Source organism: Diaphorina citri, unplaced genomic scaffold (genome assembly GCF_000475195.1).
Source record: "Diaphorina citri unplaced genomic scaffold, Diaci psyllid genome assembly version 1.1 scaffold2147, whole genome shotgun sequence".
NCBI lineage: Eukaryota > Metazoa > Arthropoda > Insecta > Hemiptera > Psyllidae > Diaphorina > Diaphorina citri.
The window spans coordinates 1-19,668 of record NW_007379572.1 but is presented as its reverse complement, the minus strand read 5'-3'; the positions used below and the strand labels follow the sequence as shown (position 1 = coordinate 19,668).

The 19,668-nt window shown below is 38.9% G+C and overlaps 2 protein-coding genes across 2 annotated transcripts; both read right to left on the bottom strand.

Annotated features, from left to right (window-relative positions):
* Positions 1-386: 386 nt before the first annotated feature.
* Positions 387-9,451, bottom strand: LOC103518300 (two pore potassium channel protein sup-9). Its single transcript, XM_008483360.3, has 7 exons — positions 8,999-9,451; positions 8,219-8,491; positions 7,226-7,390; positions 3,614-3,769; positions 2,435-2,583; positions 1,792-1,986; positions 387-546 (listed from the first exon to the last, which is right to left on the bottom strand). The coding sequence occupies exons 3-7, from the start codon at positions 7,350-7,352 to the stop codon at positions 424-426; spliced, it is 750 nt and encodes a 249-aa protein (XP_008481582.1). The 5' UTR covers positions 7,353-7,390; positions 8,219-8,491; positions 8,999-9,451; the 3' UTR covers positions 387-423.
* A 705-nt stretch (positions 9,452-10,156) lies between these two features.
* Positions 10,157-19,642, bottom strand: LOC103518297 (zinc finger protein 197-like). Its single transcript, XM_017447766.1, has 6 exons — positions 19,500-19,642; positions 18,695-18,738; positions 18,365-18,540; positions 17,843-17,892; positions 17,370-17,773; positions 10,157-11,046 (listed from the first exon to the last, which is right to left on the bottom strand). Exons 1-6 carry the CDS (start codon positions 19,640-19,642, stop codon positions 10,157-10,159), a joined length of 1,707 nt encoding a protein of 568 aa, XP_017303255.1.
* Positions 19,643-19,668: the final 26 nt, after the last annotated feature.

Sequence of the window (19,668 nt, the reverse complement as noted above, 5' to 3'; positions counted from 1 at the left end):
TATTCAAAGCACAAATCACCTCTTAGAATGCTTTTTCATTGCTTTTTGGTTGCTTCCCCTATCAAAGAAATAACATGGCGGACTTGAATCTTGATAAAGCCATAGCTCCGGCCCTGGTAATGGGATTGACTTCAACTTTTTACCAAAGTATTGTATTTTCCAAGGTCTTTTATGTGCCGTGTTAAAAGTTGGAGGTTCCCACCTAAGTATGTTTTCATTGCTTTTTGGTTGCTTCCCCTATCAAAGAAATAACATGGCGGACTTGAATCTTGAAAAAGCCATAGCTCCGGCCCTGGTTATGGGATTGACTTCAACTTTTTACCAAAGTATTGTATTTTCCAAGGTCTTTTATGTGCCGTGTTAAAAGTTGGGGGTTCCCACCTAAGTTAGAAATGTGGAAATGGAGTTTGAAGAATTCGATACTCACATTGTCATGAAGCGAAGAACCAGAAGATTGATACTGGCAGCAACCACCGCGAGTCCGAACAAAATAAACACCAAACTGAGCGCAACATAGCCTGGCTTCTGTTCTAGTGCATGGTCATTCTGGAAACGGAACCGAATAAACAATATAAGGTGTATTTTCCTCTGGGGAAACTTTCGGAAAAGGGAACCGGTTTTCTTTTGGAAACTGAACCCTTGATCTTGGATAGTTGGGAATGCGCCATCTTGGATATCTAATAGTTTAGTACAGGCGCTACCACGCCACCTAGTGGTTGCCCGTATTTTCCTTTGAAAGATGTGAAATGAGCTTATAAGGAGAGGGGTAATCGTAGCACCCACCGCGAGTCCGAACAAAATAAACACCAAACTGAGCGCAACATAGCCTGGCTTCTGTTCTAGTGCATGGTCATTCTGGAAACGGAAAAAATAAACAATATAAGGTGTATTTTCCTCCGAGGAAACTTTCTGATACAGAACCGGTTCCTTTTTGAAAACTGAACCCTTGATCTTGGATAGTTGGGAATGCGCCATCTTGGATATCTAATAGTTTAGTACAGGCACTACCACGCCACCTAGTGGTTGAACTGATTCCCGTATTTTCCTTTGAAAGATGTGAAATGAGCTTATAAGGAGAGGGGAAATTGTAGCAGTTTCCGAAAGAAAAATACACCTAAGAAGAGCCCGTTCCCACTTATCGGGAGTTTCACCCGACTTTTTCGGAATGTCCTGTAGGCACAAGTCAATGTCCTGTAGTTCCCACTAGACACAAAACAACTTTTTCCCCCGGAAGTCACAAATGTCCTGGAGGCAATGTAATTTAAATTAGTGTCCCAACTACACACGACACGATTTTTTTTCTCGCAAACGACAAGTGGAAACGGGCTCTAAGGCCGCACAAACCTGTAAGGCAACGTAGTCTCCAAACCCAATGGTGGTGAGCGTGACAAAGCAGTAGTAGAAACTATCAAAGTAGCTCCAGCCTTCATATTTGGAGAACACAGCAGCCCCAGTGGTAGTAATGATGAATGATAGAAGACCCGTAGCGAACATGAGGTTGATTTCCGTGGCTTCGGCATGCTCACAACGTAGGAGACCCTGGAAAGAAGGCATATTTAACACATAAAAAATTAAAAAAGGATTAATATTTATACTCCTTAGGCCGTGGTCCACAGCTGAGGCGCTTTTTGGAAACTGAACCCTTGATCTTGGATAGTTGGGAATGCGCCATCTTGGATATCTAATAGTTTAGTACAGGCGCTACCACGCCAATTAGTGTCCCAACTACACACGACACGATTTTTTTTCTCGCAAACGACAAGTGGAAACGGACTCTAAGGCCGCACAAACCTGTAAGGCAACGTAGTCTCCAAACCCGATGGTGGTGAGCGTGACAAAGCAGTAGTAGAAACTATCAAAGTAGCTCCAGCCTTCATATTTGGAGAACACAGCAGCCCCAGTGGTAGTAATGATGAATGATAGAAGACCCGTAGCGAACATGAGGTTGATTTCCGTGGCTTCGGCATGCTCACAACGTAGGAGACCCTGGAAAGAAAGTATATTTAACACATAAAAAAATAAAAAAGGATTGATTTTATACTCCTTAGGCCGTGGTCCACAGGTGAGGCAAGACAAAAATCATATAGAAAAAAAAAACAATTCTTTCCACTTCCTCTTTCTGTTCTGTCAAAAGTACCTACATAATTATAGGTACGTAGTTGTTAAAATTCACCAAAACAAATTTAAATAAATCAAATACCTAGTTCAATACCATAGTAAATTTAAAAAAAAAACAATTCTTTCCACTTCCTCTTTCTGTTCTGTCAAAAGTACCTACATAATTATAGGTACGTAGTTGTTAAAATTCACCAAAATAAATTTAAATAAATCAAATACCTAGTTCAATACCATAGTAAATTTAAATACATCAATACATCAAATGAAATAAATAAAAATAGTTCCACTTATTTCCGCAAGAGTGAGCTTCGCCTACCTTGGCTCGCCGTATGACGATAGAGGCGAACTTGTTGAGCCGTTCTCCTATACTCTGGAACATTACCAGGCCCAATGGAATCCCCACCATAGCGTAGGCCATGCAGAATGCCTTGCCCCCTATTGTCATTGGGGTCGAGTGTCCATAGCCTGAAGAGAACAAACATGAAATTGGGAACTATACACATTAAATGGATTATAAAATAGTAATAACGAGATACATATAGGTACATATAATTTATAGGCAGATGCAGCAAAATTTGGGGTCAAGTGGATTGGAACACAGCACATGCCTTCAGGCACACTCCATTTGTCAAGGGTCTAGGTTTACCTTACTCTTGGGATCAAAATTACTTTGAGGCAAAATCGACTCTGTGGTAAGAACACAACTCTTAGATGCAGCAAAATTTGGGGTCAAGTGGATTGGAACACAGCACATGCCTTCAGGCACACTCCATTTGTCAAGGGTCTAGGTTTACCTTGCTCTTGGGATCAAAATTACTTTAAGGCGAAATCGACTCTGTGGTAAGGACACACCTCTATCCTTGTATTGATCGCTCTATCCTTGCACAGCGGATCTGCTCAGTGCAGTGTTCTCCACGTGCCAATTTTAGGGGCTCAGAACTCTTGTCAGAGCCTTCGCGCTCGACATTAGTTTAGAGATCCTGAGAAAATGTGAAAAAAATGCCCCAAAAAACCAGTTTTTTTTGGCTTTATGGTTCTCTGGACAAAATTTGCACCACCATTTTCGTGATCCTGGTAAAAAGACCTTTAATTTGATATATAGGTCGACCAGGTTTGGATAAGTCCTTCTATGGGAACAGACAGAGTGACAGACGACACCGAAGCGAATACAATAGTCCGTCCCTTATAGCTTTTTATTACTATTGTAATAATAAAGGAAGGACGGACTAAAAAGAGAGAACGGTTTGGCCAAGTTTGGTTTGACTTTAGGCCTCGGCTCTCATGATTTGATATATAGGTCGACCAGGTTTGGATAAGTCCTTCTATGGGAACAGACAGAGTGACAGACGACACCGAAGCGAATACAATAGTCAGTCCCTTATACCTTTTTATTACTATTGTAATAATGAAGGAAGGACGGACTAAAAAGAGAGAACGGTTTGGCCAAGTTTGGTTTGACTTCAGGCCTCGGCTCTCATGGGTTAGTAGAACTCACCTATCATGGCCAACACGACGGTGGAGAAGTAGAAGGCCCCGGCAAACTTCCACTGAGGCCCGGCCTTGTGCGGCTTGTTCTCGATAACCACTATCTCCAACATGTGGTAGTCAATCTGGGATATGTTGTACTTCCGGAGCATTTCATCGCGGAAACCTGGCAATAGAAATTTTCATTGTGTTAAGAAGTGACTGTCACAAATGTAGTTCTCGGATTAATACACGATGCTAATTTTTTTGACTTGATGTAGACTCGAACCACCAACCTTTAGATTCAAAGTCCATCGCGCTAACCACTACACCACTGCGATTGGTTGAAACCTGGCAATAGATGACGATATATGAAAGTATTAGATGCTTTTTTTTTTAACGATTCTGTAAAAATCTGATGTGCACACGACTTTCCTTGCTCCATTAGAGTTTTTTTTAAGTATCTTTCCTTTATAGACTCTCTAAAGCTGTATCCTCACATGGTCGACCAGCCATCGATCGATGTGACGACCTAACTGTGGACACTGTTTAGGATACCATTCCATACCTCGGCTGATATTGTGATTATGCCCTGCTCATTACCAGACGAGCGTCAAGACCACTACTCTTGAGCCGCGCTTCTAAATCACTTGAACATATCCTTGCGGGCTTGCGGCCAAAGTTTAACACGTGATTTTCTTCTTGTTTGAAACATCTTGGAGAATCTGTAATGGTGAGTTTCAAATCTCTGCAAGCTCTCTGGAAACAAGATAGACGGAAATGTAAACGTAAATTGAAGATTGGTACATATGTTTCCTGAAATATCGGTTTCGTTAATCCTGCAATCTGCAGTTAAATAGATTCCTAGAGAAATATTGCAATCGCTTACATCTCCCAGTTATCTGTTGATTTATAATTTGTTCATTTTGTTGTCGGTACCTGTATTAAAATGCCATACAGGAAATAAAACAATATTACTTACATGGACGCACTCTTGAGGCGAGTCAAATCTACGGGTGAGTAGATGGGTGACACACGTCTTGAGTCCGGGTGAGGATTATGATGGTGACCTCCTAAACAGGTACAAGAACAAACGGACCTCTCCGGTGAATCCAAGTTATCTGAAATAATAAAAAATTCCATGTACCTACCTAGTTAATAATTTAATATTCAAATATTGTAATACATAAATGAATTAAAAATTGAAATAAATCAATGGAATGAGGTGAGGATTATGATGGTGACCTCCTAAACAGGTACAAGAACAAACGGACCTTTCCGGTGAATCCAAGTTATCTGAAATAATAAAAAATTCCATGTACCTACCTAGTTAATTTAATATTCAAATATTGTATGATGTAGGTACATAAATTAATTAAAAATTGAAATAAGTAAATCAATGGAATGAAAAAAGGAGTGAATTCCTGCATGGATGAGCCATCACGAGACTAAGTGTGCGAACATTCTGCCTTCTCATCTTGAACACGCCATCCTTGCATCGGAAATCAAACCAGTCTGAAAATCAAACCCCCAAGTGAGGTAGGACTTTATTGTTAAGGTTGTGGTTATGTACCGGGTTGAGTTGAGACAAGACTAGTTGAGACAGGAATGACAGGGTCATGTTTCTACAGTTTGGCATTGGAGTGGTAACTTAAAAACAAGGCAAGTTTACCAACCTTGCCTACCTCAACCCGGTACATAACCACAACCTAAAACTTCTTCAATTGTGTTTTAAATAAATGTCTAAAAAAAAACCCAAGTTTCGAAAATTACTTTTTTGTGGCATGCGAGAAGAAGATAACCACTAAGCGAGGTTAACGCCGCGCCGGAAGAGTTCTCTACCCCTTATTGGGCATCCACAACGGAGAACCGACCATCGACCCTAGCCTAGTACCAACCCAAGAGAAAATAAACAAACCATGCTAATGAATAAAAGCGTCCTCAACGAGGAGCCTTGACCATAGCTCCGACACTCGCAAAAGATAACCACTAAGCGAGGTTAACGCCGCGCCGGAAGAGTTCTCTACCCCTTATTGGGCATCCACAACGGAGAACCGACCATCGACCATAGCCTAGTACCGACCCAAGAGAAAATAAACAAACCATGCTAATGAATAAAAGCGTCCTCAACGAGGAGCCTTGACCATAGCTCCGAGACTCGCAATAAATGAAGAAATTGGGCTGGGTATTTTTCCTACGATGGTCAATGGTTTTGTATACATTTTTGATGACATTGTGACCTCAAAATTTTCAAACGTATGTATCTCAATAAGCAGGAGGTTCCAGACTCCGGTGACTTACCAATAATTGTTGCTGCTTTATTGAAACCTGTGCGAGCTTATTGGATTCCAACGCGCAGCAGACCCGAGGAATGGTTCCAGAACACAGGTCCACATGAAAAGACTGGTTGATGAACAGACACACTTAAAACAGATTTGCCAAAGTCGATGGAATTGATTTGACTGAGCATGGTGAGACTTGGTAAGCAAATAGTCTTTAAGAAGAGGAAAGTAGCTCTTTTGGAGGTAATAGTCTTCAAGAAAATACGTAGGTAACACTGTTGGAGGTAATAAATAACTGTCTTACCAACATTACCAACTCGAGAATCAAGAATGCCCACTCGTAGAGGTACTCACCTACCTACTTATCATTATTTAGAAATGTAGAGGTTTGAAAATCTTGGTTTGACATGTGGTAGTCAATCTGGGATATGTTGTACTTCCGGAGCATTTCATCGCGGAAACCTGGCAATAGAAATTTTCATTGTGTTGAGAAAGGACTGTCACAAATGTAGTTCCCGGATTAATACACGATGCTAAATTTTATGACTTGATGTAGACTCGAACCACCAACCTCTAGATTCAAAGTCCATCCCACTAACACCACTGCGGTTGGTTGAAACCTGGCAATAGATGACGATATATGAAAGTATTAGATGCTTTTTTTTTTAACGATTCTGTAAAAATCTGATGTGCACACGACTTTCCTTGCTCCATTATAGTTTTTTTTTTTTTTAAGTTACTTTCCCTTATAGACTCTCTAAAGCTGTATCCTCACATGGTCGACCAGCCATCGATCGATGTGACGACCTAACGACCTAACTGTGGACACTGTTTAGGATACCATTCCATACCTCGGCTGATATTGTGACCACGCCCTGTTCATTACCAGGCGAGCGTCATGACCATTAAGCCACCGAGGCAGGTTGAAGAACTTCAGATTCATATTTGTAATTTGTTTATTATTATTAAACGATTAGATCAAACTTTATTTACAGAATAAATATTTAGAAATGGTAACATAATGTATAGGTACAAAAGATAGCTATTGGTATTTGCAATGTATAGGTATTTGCATCAATTATAGATTACAATTTTGCAAGGGTAGGTACATATATAACGTTAACCCAACTTTCAGGGCTGTTTGCCCCTACACCTACGCTTCAAAGTGGGCTTTTGGTGATTAGAAATGGTAACATAATGTATAGGTACAAAAGATAGGTATTGGTATTTGCAATGTATAGGTATTTGCATCAATTATAGATTACAATATTGCAAGGGTATATAACGTTAATCCAACTTTCAGGGCTGTTTGCCCCTACACCTACGCTTTAAAGTGGGCTTTTTGTGGTTGAAGAACTTACTCTGAAGTAGTTCCCAGCGCCGCCGCTCCGTGTTGGACTCGAGCGCATCAAACACGGCCGCCCCCACCAGGAGATAGGTGAACGTACACACCACGAGACTAAGTGTGCGAACATTCTGCCTTCTCATCTTGAACACGCCATCCTTGCATCGGAAATCAAACCAGTCTGAAAATCAAACCACCAAGTTTGGAAAATTGTACACCCTAGTTCACAAAGGGTACAAGTGACATTTTTTGCGAAATCGAGTTATGTGTTAAATGGGTTAATGAAAGGTTTATAAACACGGAGCACAAACGATACTCCGTAAAAATGATACGGAGGGTGATACCTAGGTATCATTTTTACGAAGTATCGTTTGTGCTCCGTGTTTATAAACTTTTCATTAACCCGTTTTAACACATAACTCGATTTCGCAAAAAATGTCACTTGTACCCTTTGTGAACTAGGGTGTACAATTTTCCAAACTTGGTGGTTTGATTTTCAGACTGGTTTGATTTCCGATGCAAGGATGGCGTGTTCAAGATGAGAAGGCAGAATGTTCGCACACTTAGTCTCGTGGTGTGTACGTTCACCTATCTCCTGGTGGGGGCGGCCGTGTTTGATGCGCTCGAGTCCAACACGGAGCGGCGGCGCTGGGAACTACTTCAGAGTAAGTTCTTCAACCACAAAAAGCCCACTTTAAAGCGTAGGTGTAGGGGCAAACAGCCCTGAAAGTTGGATTAACGTTATATACCCTTGCAATATTGTAATCTATAATTGATGCAAATACCTATACATTGCAAATACCAATACCTATCTTTTGTACCTATACATTATGTTACCATTTCTAAATATTTATTCTGTAAATAAAGTTTGATCTAATCGTTTAATAAGCTGGGTATTTTTCCTGCGATGGTCAATGGTTTTGTATACATTTTTGATGACATTTTGACCTCAAAATTTTCAAACGTATGTATCTCAATAAGCAGGAGGTTCGAGACTCCGGTGACTTACCAATAATTGTTGCTGCTTTATTGAAACCTGTGCGAGCTTATTGGATTCCAACGCGCAGCAGACCCGAGGAATGGTTCCCGAACACAGGTCCACATGAAAAGACTGGTTGATGAACAGACACGCTTAAAACAGATTTGCCAAAGTCGATGGAATTGATTTGACTGAGCATGGTGAGACTTGGTAAGCAAATAGTCTTTAAGAATAGGAAAGTAGCTCTTTTGGAGGTAATAGTCTTCAAGAAAATACGGAGGTAACACTGTTGGAGGTAATAAACTGTCTTAACAACATTACCAACTCGAGAATCAAGAATGCCCACTCGTAGAGGTACTCACCTACCTACTTATCTTTATTTAGAAAGGTAGAGGTTTGAAAATCTTCTGAAAATTTGGAATTTTATTGCATGAAGTGCCTTCTAATGATTCCCTACCCACCTAAATGTAAAATTGTACCCGAAAAATGGAAAAGTATACCTATAAACCAAATAAACTCAATAAAGTAATGAAAAAAAAAAAAATGTTTGAACCAATCACAAGCTCCAAAACTTAGGTAGGACTTCTCTAAAGTTCCCCTGTTCTAAAAAAGCCTTTTGGTAGTTGTTACTTGGTTGTTTTACAATCTCCTCATTTTAAAAATATTTTACATCTCATTGAATCTTCATGGAGCATTTCAACTTTTCAAAGCTCTGAATAAGAAATTGACTTCTGATGCTACCCAAGAAGACACACCTGAATTTTTTTAATGCGTAGATAAACAAAACCCCCCACACCTAACACAACTTACGAATTAGGATAAACGAAACGCGAATAAAAAACGAACACAAGATGAAAGTAAAATCAACAGTAGAAAAATGCAAACAGTTGATATTCCAGAAAAAGAAAAACTGTCAATCAAGAAAATCCCGGGGGTTCTGACGAACAAAACAATACTGAGGAGGAAAATTTTCAGATGTGAGGCAGCATAAACAAAAACATTCCAAACGCCAGGGGGTGTGTGGAATGCTGACTTGCGCAGTAGACGTGTTTGGAGCATTGGAATTGAGATTTGCGCAGTACAGGGTGACCGTGTGTGCCGGACACAGGTGTACTGGGTGTGATAAGAGAAAAACGAAAGAATGTTATGTGCTAGAAATTTTGTCTAATATGTAAGATTTAATTTGGCAAGTACGTACAGACTAATTCTATGAGTGCGTTGTGAGAAAGAAGAAGAGAAACTTGTATTTTTTTTCATCATCATCATCATCATCATCATTATTATTATTATGATCATAAATTTGTTTGCTATAAAATAAAAGCAGAGGTAAATCAAAATCAATTGAATCAGTGGAGTTATTTTATTATTTTAGTAAATAACATCATTCAAAGGTACATATTTTAATATTAACAGAAATAAACCTTTCACATGCGAAATCTAGAATCTATCACAGTACCTACCTAAGTACTATGTTATTTCTCCCCTCCCTCCTCTACGTCATTTCTCTCTCTCTCTCCCTCTCCTCAGGCTTTTTCCTTATTCACGAAGAAAACTACTTATTGATGATGATGATGTCAGCTTTTCGTGCTGTTATTTTACTGGTAATATAAGCACGCAAACTCAAAATGGTTTGTTATATGAGATATTATTATTATTATCATCATAAATTTTTGTTTGCTATAAAATAAAAGCAGGGGTAAATCAAAATCAATTGAATCAGTGGAGTTATTTTATTATTTTAGTAAAATTTTAATATTAACAGAAATAAACCTTTCACATGCGAAATCTAGAATCTATCACAGTACCTACCTAAGTAGGTACTATGTTATTTTTCCTCTCCCTCCTCTACGTTATTTCTCTTTCTCTCTTCCTCTTCTCTCTCTCTCTTCTTTCTCCCCTCCCTCCTCTACGTCATTTCTCTCTCTCTCCCTCTCAGAATTTTTCCTTATTCACGAAGAAAACTATAGTTCAGTCCTTACGAATCACCGGGTCCAGCTTGTGCACGGCTCGAATATGTTTGTTCATATCCCCGTGCTGCTTGAATCCGAGTCCGCACAGATAACACACATACGGCCTTTCCCCGGTATGTATCCGGAGGTGTATTTTCAAATAGTCGACCCGCCCAAACGCCTTCGCACAATGGCTGCATTGGAATTTCTCCCCTGAATGCAGTTTCAGGTGGTTGGCCAAATTCTTCACACTTTTCCCGCACTGGGGGCACATCTTCGGTTGCAGACGTCGGAAATAGTCGCGGTCGTACTTTTTGCCTGACTTTACACGATGAACGTTCGCTTTGTGCTTTCGGAGAAGGTCATTTGAAGGAAATATTTTCGAGCAGAGATCACACAGGTTGGCCGAATTCTTCACACTTTTCCCGCACTGGGGGCACATCTTCGGTTGCAGACGTCGGAAATAGTCGCGGTCGTACTTTTTGCCCGACTTTACACGATGAACGCTCGCTTTGTGCTTTCGGAGAAGGTCATTTGAAGGAAATATTTTCGAGCAGAGATCACACGTTGTTTCTGTCTGTTCGAACCATGTATCACCATTTGTTTTTACTGACTTTCTGGAGCATGTATCAGAATTTGATGTTTTTACTAATTTGGAGCATGTATCAGAATTTGACGTTTCCACTGAGATGTTTGGGTGACAGTGGGCTGAGGATTCTGCGAATTCTTCTTTGATTGGGAGGAAAGTTTTGCCACAGCTTGAATAATTGGTAGGACATTCTCCGTTACTAGCAGTACTTGTTTCGGTACAGTGTTTACAAATGGCAGTAGCTTGTTCGAGATGTATTTCACTTTGTCCTCCGTTGAGGTTCCAGTGTGCAGAATGACGGTGCTTGTCAAGATATTTCACTGAAACACACAAGATGCATATCACAATAGATTTTTTTTTAAAACTGCTAGGGTCTTATCGTCTCGAAATCCAAGAGAGAGGAAAGACAGGATAGGAAAAAGCCAGCCGTTCCGAGAACGAACATTATACCATCAGGATAAAATGCGGCCTGGGCGGGAATCGAACCCGCAGCCTAGCGCTTACAAGGCAGACGCGCTACCAACCAAGCTAACTAGGCTGGCTCGTCATAATAGAATTAGACGGTGCTTGTAGTTCGATAAATTACGGTGAGATTTTGCACTTTCCAATAATCTCCTTCTTTCTCATAGCCTAGTAATAATAATTATAATAAAGAGTAAAGTAGGTACCATAGTCAGTACATAACTGCATATTTAAATACGCTACTCTGTGCATGTGTGTCGAAATCAGTCGGTTTGACATCGAATAGGGAATTCGGGCTTCGTGTGTTATTGCTCTAAGGAGACAAATTGTGATAATGACAGGGTCAGTAAAAACAACTAAAATATAGGTAGGTAATAATAATAATAATAATAATAATAATAATAATAATAATAATAATAATAATAATAATAATAATAATAATAATAATAATAATAATAATAATAATAATAATAATAATAATAATAATAATAATAATAATAATAATAATAATAATAATAATAATAATAATAATAATAATAATAATAATAATAATAATAATAATAATAATAATAATAATAATAATAATAATAATAATAATAATAATAATAATAATAATAATAATAATAATGATAATAATAATAATAATAATGTTTCTTTGAAAGTTGACGCCTTTTTTCAGTCATCAAAGCTTAAAAAAGCAGATACTGTTAAAGAAATGTTTTTTTTTTTTTTTTTTTTTTAGGTAGATGTTTTTAAAATAAGGGATAGATAGGCACATAGCTAATTGAGTGTGTCAGTAGACATACGTCTAGGTCTCGTGCTCGTAGGTGGTTCTCAACATTGTGTATTTTTCTAATGTGTTTTGATCATATCGGCTTTTTGTTTGAATGCTTGGCCGCATATATTACACATGAAATGGTCGTTTCCTGTATGTGTTCTTATATGCCGGTGCCAAGTAAGCTTTACGATTCATGACTTTGTCACAAATGGACATGCCGCCCCCATGTGTGTATCAGATCTACATGTAAAGCTCTATGCTCCGATCAGCATTGTTTGACCCAATACACCACACTCAGGACACATCTGCCTGCAGATATACTGATTCTGTTTCTGGGCGTAGTGTCGTAACATTTGTTTTATGCTTCTCATGATATGTTCTTCTCTTTGTAGTCATTCATCGACCGATCGTCGAAAACTCTCTGTTCACAAACATCACACGCAAAAGTTTCATCACACTTCTTTGGGGCCTCCCATTTCAGATTGACCGTATGTGCCACAATATCCCGATGACCGGTCAAGCTTTTCAGTCTGAAGAACACTTTGCCACAGTTATTAAAACACACATGTTGACCTGAGTCTTCGGTTGATGATTCCTCATTGATTTGGGGATCATTTGGGTGAGGGTTTATTTTGTGTATGTTCTTCTTATGAATGGCCAAGTACTTGCCTGAAACACAAACATCAAGGCAATCTATTCAGTGAAGTCGGTCCAAATGTACTTTCAGATCAGATTTGTATCCAAACTTCTTGTCGCATAGTACACATTGATATTTCTTTTCCCCGCTATGGGTTCGAGCATGACTTCTCATATGAGATCCTCTGTAGAAAAGTTTATCACAATAAGGACAAGGATACTGTTTCTTTCCTTCATCATGAACGAGCAAATGTTGGTAAATTTTCTGAACCATTTTCCCACAAACTGCACATTTTTTCGGGTACTTATATTTATAGTCGGATAAACCTTGATGTTTAACTCGGTTATGCCGGAAAAGTCCACTAGATGATCTAAACGAGACGTTGGGACATGTTTTGCAGTTGTAAGTTTTACTTTGTCCTATTATTTTGTCTAAGTTAGGGGTAGGAGGGAGGGGACGTGATACTGAAAATGAAACAATAACGACAAAATGCTCAATCAATAGGTATTGGGTAGGTACCTACAGAAAACCTTTCAAACCACATTTCAATGCTAATAACACACGAAGCAAAAGATGCCGAGTTAAATCAGTAAGAGAAGTCATAGGCCGGTGAGGTGTGCCCTATGCTACCGCGTTCTTAATACTTCACTAGGCTATCTTCAATCTATCTTACCAATCTACAACCTAAATCTCATACTTCACTAGGCTATCTATCAATCTATCTTACCAACCTACAACCTAATACTCATACTTCACTAGGCTATCTATCAATCTATCTTACCAACCTACAACCTAAATCTCATACTTCACTAGGCTATCTATCAATCTATCTTACCAACCTACAACCTAAATCTCATACTTCACTAGACTATCTATCAATCTATCTTACCAACCTAAATCAGCGGCCCTTTCGGAAACACGTGTAGATACTGCATGAATTTTCAAATGAGCCTGTAAACCCAGGGGTTACTTACCTACCCAGGGGTTACTTACCTAGCTTAAACCCAGGGGTTACTTACCTAGCTTAAACCCAGACATCGGTGATCCCCGGTTCCGTTTCTAAAGGAGTCGTGAGTTCATTCAGGTTTAAAGATGTTTGTTCATCCAAGGTTCGTTTGTCAGAGGTTTTTCTGTCTGACTCTTTTTTCCGTGTCTTTTTTCGGTAGTATTCGCCTAATCCCATCCGATCCATGTATTCCTCGTTTGTTTCGAATTCTCCCAAGGTCAGATCAATTTCGACTCCGCCAGTTTTACTGAAAGAAGAGAAAACGGAGGAGAAATGAGAAATTGGACTGCCCAATTTCAGACCACTCATGTGGTAAACTCAAAGATGCATTTACACTACATCTGAATAGGTTTCTGTTCTGTCTTGAGCAAATGGAAAAAACGAAAGGAAAGAAGAAGAAAAAATATAGAATAATCAAACAATACGATTACGTACAAAATATGTACCTACCTATGTTTTGAAAACACATCTAGTGATTTAGATCAATGATCATCAAATGTGGCACGCTGGCACGCTCATTATTTATTATTTTGAGGAAGATTATAAGTAATATGAGTCATGTTTGGGATCATTTCAGGACCCAACATCCAGACACTTCAAGTAGAATTGAAAAAGAAAATGCACACACAGAGTCATTTGTTATAGTTTCTCACACAACCCTTCTATTGCTAACGGATTGCTCACACAACCCATCTACAGGTTCTCTTTATTCCTTGTAAATCGATTTCTATTTAGTCAGAAGGCATGTTTTCATTATACCTACATAATTATGATGGAATCAAACCTTGAGGGGTCTGGACCCTATTAATACACCCACATACATAAAAAAAGGTTCAAACTAACAAAATATGATGGCGATAGGACAACAATTCAGCGTCAAAGGAGATTTTAGATTTACATTACGAGATTACTTGCGATTGCGAACCATAACAGAATCTTCTATTTTCTACCAATAAAATCGTTTTCTATTTCTACCTAGATGTAAGAGAAAGTACATTAACATGAAATTTTTAAAACAAAACAATAAACTTGGTTTTATTATTTCACTGTTTTCCAAGGATTTTCATGAATTTTCAAAAGTAGGTAAACAAAGTTTGACATGAATTTACTTTTCACAGGCACACATGATCTTTTCGATTAGGGTTTAAATAAATAATAATACTTTTTTCAGTAGTCATGTTGTGAGTTCCTAGTTCCTAGTTTTAGTAGCTTTACTTATTTGCGAGCGCTAATGTTTCTCAGTGATGTACAATATTGTACGTATGTACATTCTTTAAGGATAGGAGTTTAATATGCAAAGGGAGGGAGGGAGGGCAAGAGTGTCATTTGTCTGCTAACGTTGTTCTTCTTCTTCCTTAATTTTTTATTCCCTCATAATATTCTGGTGACTAATAGAGGTCAATTCTGTTAACGAGTTGGCATGTCGATTTCCTTCCTCTCCACCATACAATTGAGTAGGCGGCTCATCTGACTTGTTTGGCAAAACCAGATGATGAAGTGTACTGACATGCTTCTTCATAGCACCTCGCTGAGTAAACCCTCGTCCACACACAGGACATATATGTCTCTCTCCCGTATGTATAGGACGGTGCTGAAGCAAGGCACTACTCTTCTTGAACCGAGCGCCACACAAGTCACACATATGTGGACGCACCTCAGGATATAGATGAACCTGTCTCATGTGGTTGCGAATATTGATGACGTGTTTGCCACAAGCCTCACATACAGTGGGTTCACTTCTCTTGCCATGTTTCGTAGACAGGTGCATATACAGGGAAAAAATACCGGTAAATCGTGAAGTTTGACGTCACGGCATACGCTCCCGTAGGCCATGACGTCATAATTCATGACTCCCGCTTCGTTTGTTTGTGCGCAAGCGTTTCTGCGCATTTTGACGTGAAATCTGACGACACAACTCTTTGAACTTTTTCATTAGAACGGCAATTAAGAATTGAATTTTCAACCTTTTAAAGTTACTTTTTCTGAGTTTTGACCTCAGATTTGGATTTTTCACAACTTTCTACGTAGGAATCGACATTTTATTAATAATATTTATTTTCCCGATTGCAACTCCTCCATTGAGACACACTCCTCACAAAATTAAATATTTCATTATTCTATCCCTCACACTCTACTTTCTCTCATTATTCTATCCCTCACACTATACTTTCTCTCATTATTCTAACTTTGACGTCACGGCATACGCTCCCGTAGGCGATGACGTCAGAATTCATGACTCCCGCTTCGTTTGTTTGTGCGCAAGCGTTTCTGCTCATTTCGACGTGAAATCTGACGTCACACCTCTTTGAACTTGTTCATTAGAACGGCAATTAAAAATTAAATTTTCGACCTTTTAAAGTTACTTTTTCCGAGTTTTGACTTCAGATTTGGACTTTTGACAACTTTTTACGTAGGAATCGACCTTTTATTAATAATATTTTTTTTTTTTTTCAAGGCTTTTTTCAATAGTGAGATCTTTCTCACTTAGTCAACTGTTTCACACAACCTGTCACCTGGGCGGGAATTCTACTCGAGACCTAGTCTTGTTCAAAAGCGAAGAGAGAAAGCAGGATAGGAGAAAGCCAGCCGTTCCTAGAATGAACCTTATCTGTAGTATAAAAGCCGCCACGGGCGGGAATCAAACCCGCGACCTTGTCTCGTAGCAAAAAGCCAGCCGTTCCGTGAACGAAAGTTATCTGTTTTAAATCCGCCCCAGGCGGGAATCGAACTCGCGACCTTCTCGGCAAAGGAAATCCCTCCCCACTCCTTTGAGTTCGTAATGCGTCTGCAAAAGTTTTCCCGAATTAAGTTCTGATGAAATTTCAACGAAAATCCGAAAACTTTCTTCTATTCTTCTTCGTTTATTTTCTCCTTTTTACTTTCCTCATCCTATAAAGAAAGTAGACAATACAATCGGCTGAAAAGAAGAAGGAAGAAAATCAATTTTGAAAATTTAGTGCTAGAACACATTTTCAGGTCCCTAGGGCCTAAATTCAATGTTTCAGCCATTTGTCCTTCTGTGTCCCTGTCTGTTTGTAAACAAAATATCTCGAGAACAGTAAGAGCTAGAGACTTCAAATTTGGTTTACAGCCCTCAAATATGACAAGGATGTAACACGAAACTTTTGGTTAAGATCGGAGTAGGGGTTGGCGGTATTTTGACCGCTTTGTCGCGAATTTCAGCTCTACATACTAGAGAATTATACGGCTGTAGATCTCAAAAAGATTGTGAGAGTATAAGAGAAGACCACCCCAAAACTACACCTAAAAGTCCTAAAAAATCAAACCCCCGAAAAAGTATCTTTTATCAACATCGGAGCAACGGTTATTGGTGTTTTGATCAAATTTTCGCAGTCAGCGGTGTTTCAAACGCTTTTTGGGTAGGTACCTACAGAAAACCTTTCAAACCACATTTCAATGCTAATAACACACGAAGCAAAAGATGCCGAGTTAAATCAGTAAGAAAAGTCATAGGCCGGTGAGGTGTGCCCTATGCTACCGCGTTCTTAATACTTCACTAGGCTATCTATCAATCTATTTTACCAACCTACAACCTAAATCTCATACTTCACTAGACTATCTATCAATCTATCTTACCTACCTAAATCAGCGGCCTCTTCGGAAACACGTGTAGATACTGCATGAATTTCCAAATGAGCCTGTAAACCCAGGGGTTACTTACCTAGCTTAAACCCAGGGGTTACTTACCTAGCTTAAACCCAGGGGTTACCTACCTAGCTTAAACCCAGGGGTTACTTACCTAGCTTAAACTTGGCGTTACAATCGGGAACGTCACAACGGAACAGTTTCTCGTTGGTTGAATGCGTCCACGAGTGTGTTTTAAGCAAATATTTGCTTTTAAACAGTTTGCCGCACACGTTACAAGTATACAGCTGAAGCAGTTTGCCCTTCGGTCTGGAGGATGCGTTCTCGTTATGAGCTTCGCGAAGATGTTGATGATAGAGCTGCTTCTTGTCGACGTTTGAGTAGGTACAGATATAACAAGTGAATAGTTTCCCGCGACGTTCGGATGGGTCAAGAGCATCACAGGTTTCCGGATGATACCATGAGATATGTCGGACTAGTTGGAGTTTCTTTAAAAACGTGGCGTTACAAAGGTCACACACAAAGTGTTCGGTGGTTCGGTAGTTTCCTGAGAAGTGGCTGAAAGCAAAGAGGATACGATTATTGAAAATATATAATAGATTTTTCTATAGCTTATTAGCTTATTACCATTTATGTTTTACAAGTGTTCGGTGGTTCGGTAGTTTCCTGAGAAGTGGCTGAAAGCAAAGAGGATACGATTATTGAAAATATATAATAGATTTTTCTATACCTAGCTTATTACCATTTATGTTTAATAGATCAGTTGCGCTTACTTAGGTGATGTTTCTAAGTCATAGAGCAGGAAAAATGAGGACCAACGGAATTTTTTTCTTCTACAACTTCTAGATAACGCTTTCTCTCACACTCTACTTTCTCTCATTATTCTATCCCTCACACTCTACTTTCTCTCATTATTCTATCGCTCACACTCTACTTTCTCTCATTATTCTATCCCTCACACTCTACTTTCTCTCATTATTCTATCCCTCACACTCTACTTTCTCTCATTATTCTCTCCCTCACACTCTACTTTCTCTCATTATTCTATCCTTCACACTCTACTTTCTCTCATTATTCTATTCTTCACACTCTACTTTCTCTCATTATTCATCCCTCAAAGAAAACTACAGTTCAGTCCTTACGAATCACCGGGTCCAGCTTGTGCACGGCTCGAATATGTTTGTTCATATCCCCGTGCTGCTTGAATCCGAGTCCGCACAGATAACACACATACGGCCTTTCCCCGGTATGTATCCGGAGGTGTATCTTCAAATAGTCTACCCGCCCAAAATATCCCTCACACTCTACTTTCTTTCCTTCTATCCCTTCCGACACAATTTTCAGTTAACTCTGAATCCAACTCAGTTGGGTTCGATCGGATGCGTATGTCTTTGATATTATTGTTCATATTATAATTAGGTATTCCACATACATATATGTATAATGTACATGTTAGGGGAAAACCCACTGAATACTTACACAGTGTGTTCAGGTATCTCTCAGTGTTAGCATTCAAATAGGTCCTAGGTCACAAAATACAAAAGATCTCGAGATACTTCTGCAGAGACATATTCCAAATCAGTCCACGGGCACCACGCTTTTAAATTACCCATTGATATCAGTTATGATCTGTGCTCTGAATTAAACAATTATTGTTTCAGCACACAACCAGCCTCGATTTTAGTACTTGTTGATCTCTCAACTTTTTTCAATATTTCATCTTCTCCTTTTTTATTACATTATATATTTTTATTTCCCATCCCGCCTTCAGGCTATGCCTCAAAATAATCTTTGGCTGGGAGGAGGTGCTAGCAATTTGAAAGAAAGAAATAGAGAGAGGTTGAAATTGCAATTTCATTTCATATGTATGAGTTAACAGACAAAACAATCAAAACATATCAACAATATAACATATTCTATAACATTACACAAAGGACAAAGCTATTGGCAAATTTTCTGAAGGCACTTGGGCATCTTTGACTAACTAATCGACTAATTTCCAATGATAAAATTAATTACAAATCGTTCTACCACACTTGCTTAGAACTAATAGTTCCCAGAAGTATTGTGTGCATTGCAATGAAGAAAAATAAATATATCGCTAGTTTACGAGAGTGAAATTCCTACTCGTACAAGGAACATATTAAGGAAAATCTTACAATTGAGAGATGGACTCTTACTGAAACTTCCAAATATTCTGGAAGATCTCAAGAAAGCTGTAATGAGAACTAACATTGTAATCAGAGGAACACAAAGCAACTAAAAAATGTCTTAATTTATTCACTTCATAAATTCTACTTCGTATTCCTCCTGATCTGTTTTTACAATAACAGCAACATGTTCCTGTACATCATACTGAATTGTATCTTCTTGCAGTATAAAGTCCTCAGTATTTGTCTCGTTCAATCGTAATATCGAACTTTCCATGTCTCGAGTTGTGTATTCCTCTATCA